Genomic DNA, 12,015 nt, shown 5'->3' on the forward strand with positions numbered 1-12,015 from the left:
ATGGGGTTTGAGATTAAGTTGAGTGGATTGCGGCTATTCCCAGGGGAAGGAGGGTGCCTAGTGTGGGGGTGAGATACGGGAGGACCAGGGTTTGGGTAGATATCCCAAGAAGTTAGGAGAAGAAGGAGGGTGAGGAAAGTAAGATGGGAGCGGGATGTATATGAGTGCCCATGCCTTCCTGTCCTGGTGTTTGGGTCAGCAGGTGAGTAAAGTATTAGCAGGAGGAGATGAGCGCAGTCGTAGGGAGATGGTAGAAGTGCGGGTGATATGTATAAGCTTTGGTGTGGAGCAGACTGGTAAAGAAAGGAAATTTTGAGAGCAGAGGATAGTAATATGAAAAGGAAGAGTAGAGGGGGCATTTTATAAGGTAGTTGGAGTGGGAATCAAACTTGTAGATGTTTCCCAGAGTGTTTGCTTACAATCCATCCAGCGTGCAGTAGAGTTCTTTTTTGTATCTACCTGCTGCTTGAATTATTCTGCTTTAGTTAAACTGCTGTGTTCAACTGCTGTTTTGCACTCCAGCAGCAAATGCACTCACGCAGGACAATGCCCCCATCTGCGACTGTACCCCCTCCCGTCTGTGACCTCCCCCATTAGCTGCTTTAAATTTATAGGGAGATGATCAAATGAGCAACTCCTTTATGCCCAAATTAGGAACTGATAAGGATCACATGAATTTTGGGGGAGGTTGGTCAAAACCAGACCAGACACCAGACCAGTTCAATTAAGCTTTGACAAAAAAAAAATGGAAGCTGTTTGGTTTCTATGCAGCTCTACACCAGATATTGCATTCTCCAGTTTAAGTAAATTCCCCTTATGATTTTTACCCCATGGTCTTTATATTTCCTATGAAATTCTAACACAGATATCCATATTTATTTAGTTGTTTTAGCATTCTTCTTGTATTTGCTTATATTTCTTGCTTTACCAAAATAACACAAGTCTTTGAGGCATTTGCTTGTTTAAGTATAAAGTAACTAATACAAATAAATACAAAGATAATCCAGTGTGTTCTAGGCTTTCTGAACATTGATGCTAACCAGAGTGATTAATGTTACCATTGGTGATAAGCCTGCTGTTTGCTTGTGCCACTTAATACTGCTGTGCTGAGCACATGAAAAAGGCCCCTTTGAGAGTACAGAAATAGATTAGACCCCATATTACGAGTGGCCTTCATAAACTGGGGGATTTGTTAAACTGATAACTATCAGCAAACAATCAATTATATTGGATCTAATTGACACAGAAAAGGAAGCACAATGGTTTGCTTGCTTGTCTTCAATGACAGCTTGAAGAGTGTACCTATAAGAATCTAATTACATGGTCGTTTCCACTGATTTACACTTCATCAAGACAAGAGGGGACATGTCTAGGTAAAAGATCTCCAGAAATTACCCAATATATGAAATAAACAACAGTTTTTGCAAGTACTCTAAAAATGTTAACTGGTTTAACTGTAGTGCTAACATTTCATTACTGTTCTCAGTGGGTACTCACTAATTCTATGTAATTTTAATTAAGGAAGAGTTCTGAAACAATCTCCCTCTGTGTTACCTCCAAGCATACAATTAGCAGTGTACAATTCTGCTGTGAACATGCAGCTAATGATTTCAGATTAATAATTTATCTCTCATTCCTAATCATATCAATGTCACTATCAGGAAGACCAAATTTCAACAGGTGATGCTTTGCAATTCCTAAGATTTAACTTTGCTGTCATTAAAAAAGCAGGTGAAGTAACATTACTTGAATGTGTACTTCAGTTTATAGTGCATGTCTCACAATAATTTAAAATTTTGCAAATATATTCTGTCTTTTTTATAAGCTATAAAGTTTGCCATTTCTTGTGCTTATTCCTAACATGCACAAGAATAAAGAGGAACTGCACTTCATCTGAGCACTACAAACCAAAAATGCTGTTTAATTAATTGTTAAAATTCAAAGCAAACTCCCCCATCAATCCATGTCTCCATGCTTTATTTTGCTGAGAATTCATTTTGAAAACCACCCCCTGGTATATTTGGCAGTGGTCATCTTCAGAAAGGGCAGATGATTAATGTAGCATTTACTTCCTGGAACCCATCTGCACTTAGCTCAGGCTGAGCTTAGAACCCTCCCTCCCCTCCTAGCATGTGTGACATAATTTAATAATCAAATAAAAAAATATATATATTACCTCTCCCTAGCTAGGGAGCCAAAAATTGGTTGCTATTGTAATCACTGATTGACCTTACTGTAACATGGTGGGGTCCTCAAAAACCAAAGCAAAGTGAAAAAGATATTGGGGGGGGATCCAGAAGACCTCCTCAAGAAAGAGATTTTGAAAGAGAACCAACAGCGGTATAAATAAAACCAACAGCTTTATTAAATTCACAAAAGGTAATAGACCTATTAGGCCAACAGATCCTCTATTCACATTAAATGAGGTATGATAACGTTATCACCTTAAAATGACCCGGGCCACACACAGAAACAAATTGAGCGCTATACAACTACCTTTTGTCTTAAATGAGCTAAGTTGATTAGTCAATTCTATCCAGAGTCTCATACATCGTGAACACCCGTATTCAGCCACTTGGAAATGGACTCACCAAACAGACCAAGGCCTTCATAAAATTAACAACACATTAAGTTGAATTGAAGAAAAAAAGTGCAACAACACAATAGTGCTACAAGTGGAAATAACCAATAATAGGCCCCCTATACCAGGGGATAAATCTAATAATAATAGTGCTCAGTATCAACACACTCTATATGAATGACTACTAAATCATAAAAATGCAATAAGTGAACACATCACTCAAAAAAACTTGATATATAAACAAAATGTGCCACCAGTGTCCACGTCATAAATACACATGCAGGTGAATCTCGTGTGTTGGTAGGTCCTGGTGATGACAGCACACTCAGCTAGATTGGCCCCTCACCTCCTTGCTGCGACCCTAAAAGGGCCTAAATGCCTTATGGATCACTCCTGGATCCTCCTGGGTTAAAGCGTATCCACCAGTAATATCCTTATTGGCTCTTATCCAGATTTATCAGCTCCCACATAATCCACAAAGAGAAAAGCCTCCATAGTGCATTATCATTTATTATACAGTAAAATAACATATACAGGACACTCACATTTATCCTCTTCTTGTACAGAGCATATAGAACCTCATGTATGGGTGTACTTGCTGGGTTGCTAGAGAACCCAGCAAGTACACCCAGCCAAGTCGGTAACAGTGGGCAAAGAGTAGTCAGGTCACATGCCGGGTTCAGTAACAGAGGGTCCAAATAGCAGTAACTACAGGCAGAGGAATGATCAGGGACGAGCCGGGGGTCAGAGCAGGAGAGGGTCAGCATAAGTCAGGACAGGCCGAGTTTGGCAACAAGGAAACATACTTTACAGGAACATGAACAAGACCTTGCGGCAATGAGGACATTGCCTGGCCGGTTTAAATAGTGCGCCCTGCACCATTATTGGTGCCAGACGTGCGCCCATGTGCGCGAGTGCGCATGCGAGGCCACAATTGCCGCCGCGGACGACCAGGTCCTACTGCTTGCCCGCTGATGTATGTGGGCGATCCGCGCATGTGCGGATTCACGCGCCGCGGCGAAGACCGGGATCTCTGACATGGCCCCCCCCCCCACGGGCAGCCTCCGGATGCCCAACCGACCCCTTCTTGATGGCTGGTTTTGAAACAATTCCTGCACAAGTCTTGGGGCGTGCACATTTTGGGCCGGCCCCCACGAATTTTCCTCAGCCCCATATCCCTTCCACTTAACCAGAAACTGAGTTTGGCCTTTCCTTTTTCTACAATCTAAGACAGCTTCAACTTCAAATTCCTCCTCCCCATCCACGTTCACTGCCTCCGGTGGTTTAGACCTTCGATCTGGGAAGGGGTCTGGGGTTGCTGGTTTCAATAGAGACACGTGGAAGACCGGATGAACCTTCAGAGACTCGGGAAGTGCGAGCTCGTATGCCACCTCATTGATCTTATGTTTTACCCGGAAAGGGCCCAGGAATTTGGGTGCCAATTTCCTCGATGGGCAGGACATTTTTAGATTTGCGGTTGACAACCAAACCTGGTCCTCCGGCTGCAAACTTAATTCCCCTCGTCTTTTCCTATCAAATGCCCTCTTATTGTCACCCTGGGCCTTTGCCATCGCTTCCTGTAACACCTTGCTATTAGAAGACAAAAAGTTCAACATATCCTGCGTGGCCGGGACTGCGACCTCTGGGATCAGATCTGGCAGGAATACAGGGTGGAACCCGTAATTTGCAAAAAACGGGGATTGTTTCTTAGCAGAGTGACTCGCATTGTTATATGCAAACTCCGCAAGTGGCAGGAGAGTTAACCAGTCGTTTTGGAGAAAGATGGTATAGCACCTGAGGTACTGCTCTAGGGTCTGATTCGTTCGCTCCGTCTGGCCATTGGTTTGTGGGTGGTAAGCTGAGGAGATTGATAGCTTTCCCAGGGTTTCACATAGAGCTTTCCAGAACCTAGATGTAAACTGAACCCCCCTGTCAGATACAATATCCCTGGGAATCCCGTGGAGTCTTACCACTTCCCTAATAAAAACTCGTGCTGTCTCCAAGGCCATAGGTGTGTCTTTCAGAGGTACAAAATGGGCCATTTTGGACAAGCGGTCTACAATCACAAAGATTGCTGTGTGGTCCTGAGAGGGTGGAAGTTCCACAATAAAATCAATGGAGATCATTGTCCATGGTCTGTCAGGTATTGGTAATGGACGCAAGAGACCCCAAGCCTTGTCCCTAGTTGGTTTGTTTCTCTGACAAACGGGGCAGGTCTTCACATAAGATTCGCGCTCCTTGGCCAAATTAGGCCACCAAAATGTACGCTGCAACAGCTCCAGGGTCTTACGTACCCCAAAGTGCCCGGTGATCGTGGCAGTATCCTAGTACTAACGTACGGGCTTCCTCAGGGACCAAAATCTGATCCTCCTTCCAGAGAAGTCCCTCCCTACTCAGTAAGGGGACACTGGGTAGACCTGGCATTCCTACAGACGCGGTCTGCAATCTAGAACGGAGCTCTGATTGGAGGACTAGGAAATTCCCTGGGGAAAGGATAGTATCTGGCTTGGGAATCTCTTCGGGATCCCCAAACATGTGGGAGAGCGCGCCTGGCTTCTTTCTATTCTTCTATTCTTTGACCCTGGCCTATAGGTAATATGGAATGAGAACCGTGAAAAGAAAAGTGTCCACCTGGCTTGACGTGGCCTTAGACGTTTAGCTGTTCTCAAATATTCTAGGTTCTTGTGGTCAGTGAAAATCAATATTGGGTGTACCGCCCCCTCTAATAAGTATCTCCATTCCTCTAGTGCTACCTTGATTGGCAGGAGTTCCGGATCCCCGAGATCATAGTTCATTTCGGCAGTAGTTAGTTTTCTGGAGAAGAAGGCCACCGGGTGCATAAGCTCCTTGATGCCCTTCATTTGAGACAGGATCGCCCGACTGCATTTTTGGATGCGTCTACATCCAAGATATATGGTAAGGACAGATCAGGGTGGCTCAGAATAGGAGCTGCAGTAAACAACTCTTTTAAGGCTTCGAATGCCCTCTGTGCTTCAGGTGTCCACTGGAAGCGAACCCCCTGCCTAGTCAGCTGGGTGATAGGGGACACCAGGCCCGAAAAGTTCTTAATAAACTTTCTATAAAAATTTGCGAAGCCGATAAAGCGTTGGACCGCCTTCTTATCCGTGGGTGCTGGCCAATCCAAGATGGCCAAAACTTTCTGGGGGTCCATGGCTATTCCCGTGGTAGAGATGGTTAGACCCAAAAAGGAAATACTACACTGTTCAAAACAGCACTTGTCTGCCTTGGCATATAGGCTGTGTTGGTGAAGCCGTTCTAACACACGCCTCACATGACCTCTATGGTCCTCCAAGGTCATGGAAAAGATGAGGATATCGTCTAGGTACACAACGAAAAAGATATCCAGGTAGTCCCTGAACACATTGTTTATGAAATGCCGGAAAGTGGCTGGTGCGTTGCATAGGCCGAAGGGCATAACCAAATATTCAAAGTGTCCGAATCTGGTACGGAATGCTGTCTTCCACTCATCCCCCTCTCTGATAAGGACTAAATTATAGGCACCTCTCAAGTCTAGTTTAGTGAAGACAGAGGCTGACTTCAACCTCTGAAAAAGTTCGGGGACTAGTGGCAGCAGGTAGCGGTTTTTGACTGTGACCTTATTTAAGTCCCGATAATCCCTACGCCGTAGGGACCTGTCCTTTTTTTCCACAAAGAAAATGCCCACCCCGGCTGGTGATGTGGAGGGTCTAATAAACCCCTTACGGAGGTTTTCATCGATATATTCTTTTTAGCACCCCTAACTGCCGTTTGGATAAGGGGAATATCCGCCCAAATGGAATTTCTGACCCTGGGAGAAGATCAATTAGGCAGTCATAAGCTCGGTGCGGGGGAAGAGTGTCTGCCCCCCGCTTGCTAAACACATCCAAAAAGCTATGGTAGGCTGACGGAATAACTTGAGCCAGCTCTGTATCTGTCTCCAGACACAACAAGGCCTGCGGAATCGGGGAGGTCCTAGGGAGGCAATGCTGCTGGCAATAGGTTGAATGGAACTGGATAGATCCCGTCTTTCAGTCCACCTGGGGATTGTGGGTTCGTAGCCAAGGGAGCCCCAAGATAATTGGGAATAATGGGGATGCTATGGCGTCCAACCGAAGGAGTTCCTGATGATGGGTCAATACTGTAGTACGGATAGGTGGGGTTTCGTGGTCCACCACCCCTGACCTAATACGGGACCCATCTGCTAGAAAAATATTCAATCCCACGTCTTTCGTTTGTAGGAGAATCTGCTGCTGAGCTGCAAAGTCCAAATCTATAAAGCAGCTACATGCCCCAGAGTCCACGATTGCTGTGGTTACCACAGTTCTCCCAGGCCGCTGAAGTGAAACAGGTACCGCTAGATAACTGGTGTTGCCTATACCTTTAGAAGTGGCCGTAGAAAAAAAAGCGGAACACTTACCCATCTTGGCTGGACAGGTACGTACCACATGACCTGCTCCCCCACAGTAGAGGCAAAGATGGTTGGCCAGACACCTCTGGCGTTCCTCAGGTGTAAGTGTCTGCCGTATCCTTCCTGATAGCCCGGGCCTTGGTGTATCCATAGCATCCTGATTCTGGTTGACCTGCCGCGTGTGTGACTGGTTTAAAGCATGAGGGGGTATTCCAGTTGGCCTCTGTCCTTGGTTGGACCTTTCCTGCCTGCGCTCCCGCAACCGGCGGTCAATTTGGATAGTCAAGGTTATTAAGGCCTCCAAAGTACTGGGTATGTCTACTCGGGCCAATTCATCCTTCAGTGATTCAGCTAACCCTATGCGGAACTGGTGGTGCAGGGTCGCCTCATTCCATTGGGTGTCACTACGCCAACGCCTGAATTCGGCGGCATAGTCCTCCACTGTTCTGTGACCCTGCCTCAGTGTATGTAGGGCCCTCTCGGCAGTCGCTGGGTGCTGAGGGTCGTCATACAAGAGTGTCATTGCCTCAAAAAATACTGTCACTGATCTCAACTGTGGGTCTCGGTTCTCTAAGAGCTGGTGGGCCCAGTCTTGGGGTTCACCCTGTAGTAGGGAAATGATGAACCCGACCCTCACCGATTCTGAGAAAAATGTCCGAGGCTGGAGGTTAAAGTATAGCTGACAGGCACTACAAAAGGCTACTTCGGTCTCCATAAAAATGTTCTGGTGTGGGGACACGGGGTTCCGAAATGGGTAACAACCCCAGTGTCTCCCCAGTGGGTTCCCCAGACCCCCTGGTTGGTGTAGCTAAGGTCTGCATGCGACCCTCCAACTCCGTATAACCCTCCTGTAGGGCCTAACTCCTTGTGTAAGGGTCGTCAGCTGTTGACAGATGTCATCCAGAGGGGAATTTCCCCTTCCAGGCTCAGTCATGGCCGCAAGGTACTGTCAGACCCCGCCCAACGGGATCTCTAGTGGTCCACAGCACGGGATTCCCCAGGACGCGGAGTCTAAGTCCCAGCCCAGTCTGCCTTTTCACCAGAGCCCCTGATGGTGGGGATGGACTTGGTGCAAGACTGGAACCAGGTCACGCCCCTGGGCGCACCCAGCTATGGTAGAGGGGTCCCGCTGAGGGTATGTGCCCGGGATGAGCCTGCTGTGAAGGGGCTGACGGGTCCAGGTCCGAGCGGGATGGATGGATGACCGCTAGGAGTGAGCGTGGTCAGACTAGCCGGGTCGGTAACAGTGGGGACAGGTGTGGTACCAAGCAGTAGGCAAAGAGTAGTCAGGTCACATGCCTGGTAACAGAGGGTCCAAATAGCAGTAACTACAGGCAGAGGAATGGTCAGGGACGAGCCGGGGGTCAGAGCAGGAGAGGGTCAGCATACGTCAGGACAGGCAGAGTTTGGCAACAAGGAAACGTACTTTACAGGAACACAGGAACAGAAACAAGATCTTGCGGCAATGAGGACATTGCCTGGCCGGTTTAAATAGCGCGCGCCAGGCGCTCGCCCGTCTGCGCGAGTGCGCATGCGCGGCCGCAATGTACGTGGGCGATCCGCGCATGTGCAGATTCACGCACCGCGGTGAAGACCGGGATCCCTGACAGATATATTCCGATAGTGGAACCGATCAGGACTTGTATGGCCCTATATTCATACTGAGTTTTCAGTCGAGTTCCCTGTCATATACATGCAACTTAATGTGTTGTTAATTTTATGAAGGCCTTGGTCTGTTTGGTGAGTCCATACAGAGCTCAGTTACCTGCCTATGTGGCTGAATACGGGTGTTCCCGATGTTTGAGACTCTGAATAGAATTGACTCATCAACTTTGCTCATTTAAGATGGATGGTAGTTGTATAGCGCTCAATTTGTTACTGTGTGTGGCCCGGGTCATTTTAAGGTGATAACATTATCATACCTCATTAATGTGAATAGAGGATCTGTTAGCCTAATAGGTCTATTACCTTTTTGTGAATTTAATAAAGCTGTTGGTTTCATTTAAACCGCTGTTGGTTCTCTTTCAAAATCTCTTTCTTGAAGGGGTCTTCTGGATCCCCCAATATCTTTTTTCGTTTTGTGCGACATAATTTGCCTCGGTAGAAAAACAGGAAGTAACCAAATAAATGTAAAAACAAGTTTAAAACAAGTAAATATGATATACTTTCCTATCAATTTACCAATGCTAGCAGCATGAGGATTTAAAATAATCAATGTTGATTGAGAGAGTAAAGTTCCGCTTTGAGTAAATAGCAGCTGCAGCATTGCCAAAATAATAGTGTATACTTTATGAAAAAAGTGTAACTATTCAAGATTACAACTGCAACATAGCTAAAAACAATAGTCTCAGACTTTAAATTATGCATTTTTTAAATTAACCATGAATTTGTCAGATTGTGGATTTTGGATTTGTACAAAAATTCCCATATTTTATTTGAACTATATCTTAAAATAATAACAATAAACTTCTGTATTTACGTCATTAATTTATGTAATTATTATATTAACAGGAACATAATCTATTTTTATTAGTTGTTAAAATAGGGTAGATAATATGTCATTTATGTAATACATACATATGCTTCTTGAACTATATGTCCAGTTTCAGATACCTTCTTTGAAAAATAAAAACACCTCAAAAGTAAAATCGCATTAATTTGCATTTTTTTCATATTAATATTACAAAGCAAAAACGAAAAATATGAAGAAAAAGAAAGTCCTAAGGAGTACTAGATGTATATTTGCTACATTTGATTACTCTAATGACAATAATTTAATTGTATTTTTAACTTAAGAAACATTGAAAATGGGGTAAGCTAATATTTCCTCTTTATGTGATAACGTGCCAGAATTATATTTAAAAATGTTTTTATTTCAGACATCAGAGATAGCGGAGGTCCCAAGCCTGTGATGGTGTATATTCATGGAGGATCCTATATGGAAGGAACTGGTAATTTATTTGATGGAAGTGTCCTAGCAAGTTATGGAAATGTTATAGTCATCACTGTCAACTATCGCCTTGGGGTACTTGGTAAGAAGGACATTTTTCTTTGACCTTTGATACAAAACACTATTTGCTGTTAGACTGTTTCAATATACTTTGCTAAAAGATTGAGATCAAATACTAAACAGTTGAATTTTCAAAGTGCATTATTTAGTGTCCATGTTAAAACAATGATATCTCTTATATCATATTTTTGTATTAGAAAATGCAAAGCATATTTTAATTATGTAGATTCATGCATTTTGCTTTTATACTGCACATGATGAATATATTGTATGAATCAAAATCGTTTTTTTTTTTTAGATTTTTTTTCTCCTCTTCTAGGAAATTGGCCTATGATTGTCGGAGTTGTTTTTGCTTTCTTCTGGCCCAAACATGTAAAACTTACACACACACACATTGAACTTGGCAGGCCTTATCATCAATGTAACTATTACTGACAGGTTTATGAGCATCTGCTTCTATCATCAAGTCTTTCTTTCTTTCTTTCTTTCTTTCTTTCTTTCTTTCTTTCTTTCTTTCTCTCTCTCTCTTTCTTTCTTTCTTTCTTTCTTTTTCTTTCTTTCTTTCTATAATATTTTCTTCTTTGTTGTCTGGTTTGTCAGTGGGATTATTGAAGTTGCTTGGCGTTCTGCGATGCCATTGAATAAAAAGTGGTATATATACAGATTTTTTTTAGACTGTTTTATCTATAAAAATATTTTACTATCTCATGATTCTTTGATACTTCACTATATTTTGCCTTGTTCTATAAGACAGTACAAAAAGTTCATGTTGCATGAACTGTAATAAACAACAGACAATACACAGATTTTGGTTTACCAAGGTTAGAGCAGTAAAAAATTGGTTTTCCTGGACATTGCACCTTGTTGTTTGTGTTTTATATGAGAGTAGTTGTTGACATTTCGGCTTTACACTAGTTTTTACAGGTCTACATTTCTGGCCAGTTTTTTTTGTCTTTGTCACGTGTATCCAGTAAACATTATCTTGACATATAGGAGTTTATTTACTAAAGCTGGAGAGTCCAAAATCAGACTCCCTTCTGCATAGAAACCAATCAGCTTCCAGGTTTCATTGCCAAAGCTTCATTGAACAAGCTGAGGTTAGAAGCTGATTGGTTTCTATGTAGAAGGGAGTCTGATTTTGGACTCTCCAGCTTTAGTAAATAAACCCCATAATGACTGGAAATTGTCTTCAACCTGTATTTAAAACTATGGTGTAAATAATTTTTAGAAATGTGGATATTACTACTTTTATTTTCAAATTATTTTGTCCTTTATCTCCTGGAGATGACAATTATCCATTCAAATATATATTTTGTTTATCATTAGATACTTAGGCTCTGTACTAAACAACTGATTTCTTTGCTGTGTTACCTAGCAACCTTAGAAAGAGTGTGATAACAGTTGCTGTATGAATCAAGATATGTTAATTCCATATTTATTCTAGTTGAAAACATTCTCCAATCATTTATATTTCATATTTCTTTATTTAGAACATCTGCTGTAAAACTCTCATAGACATATACAGTTGTTTGGGCCATCTAAAACCCCAAATATTTTTGTTTGGTTTGTTTGCTGGCAAATTGATTACATGCTGGTCTTTTTACTCTCATATGGATCTCTTTTAAGGAATTTTCTAGCGCATTTAGGGATTTCTCAAACTGTAGGATAAACAGATTACTAAGAGGTCTAGCTGTGAGTTAAGGACACCATCATGTGACCTTGTGAGAGAGAGAAGAGACACAAACTGACACAGGTACCACATACAACAGGAGTCAATGAAGCATGTTGTAATCCATAAGTACCCACATAAAACATTAGTTTGGGGTAGAACTAATCTTTAGGAATAAAGTCTTTTTTGTAGAGAATTGTATACTTAAAGATAAAGTTTTGGTCAATTGCAGTTTGATTTCAGGAAGTTGTTTGGCCCCCTTGGGTCAGATAAGCTTTTAGGTGGCCTTGGAAATATCTGGTTTTTTTTTCTCAGCAATACATGTGTCCAGAACACCATGCTGAACC

At 42.9% G+C, this 12,015-nt stretch overlaps 1 protein-coding gene across 5 annotated transcripts in view; it reads left to right on the forward strand.

Annotated features, from left to right (window-relative positions):
- The window catches only part of NLGN1 (neuroligin 1), an 869,488-nt gene that overhangs the window by 534,025 nt on the left and 323,448 nt on the right, over window positions 1-12,015 (forward strand). For all 5 annotated transcript variants that reach the window (XM_089675527.1, XM_089675526.1, XM_089675529.1 and 2 more), the window contains one exon: window positions 9,869-10,021. In XM_089675527.1, coding sequence (XP_089531653.1) covers window positions 9,869-10,021 — 153 coding nt within the window. The remainder of the gene's footprint in view (window positions 1-9,868; window positions 10,022-12,015) is intronic.

This window comes from Staurois parvus, unplaced genomic scaffold (genome assembly GCF_062004578.1).
Source record: "Staurois parvus isolate SC_StPar_1 unplaced genomic scaffold, SC_StPar_1.0 ptg000155l, whole genome shotgun sequence".
Taxonomy (NCBI): Eukaryota; Metazoa; Chordata; class Amphibia; order Anura; family Ranidae; genus Staurois; species Staurois parvus.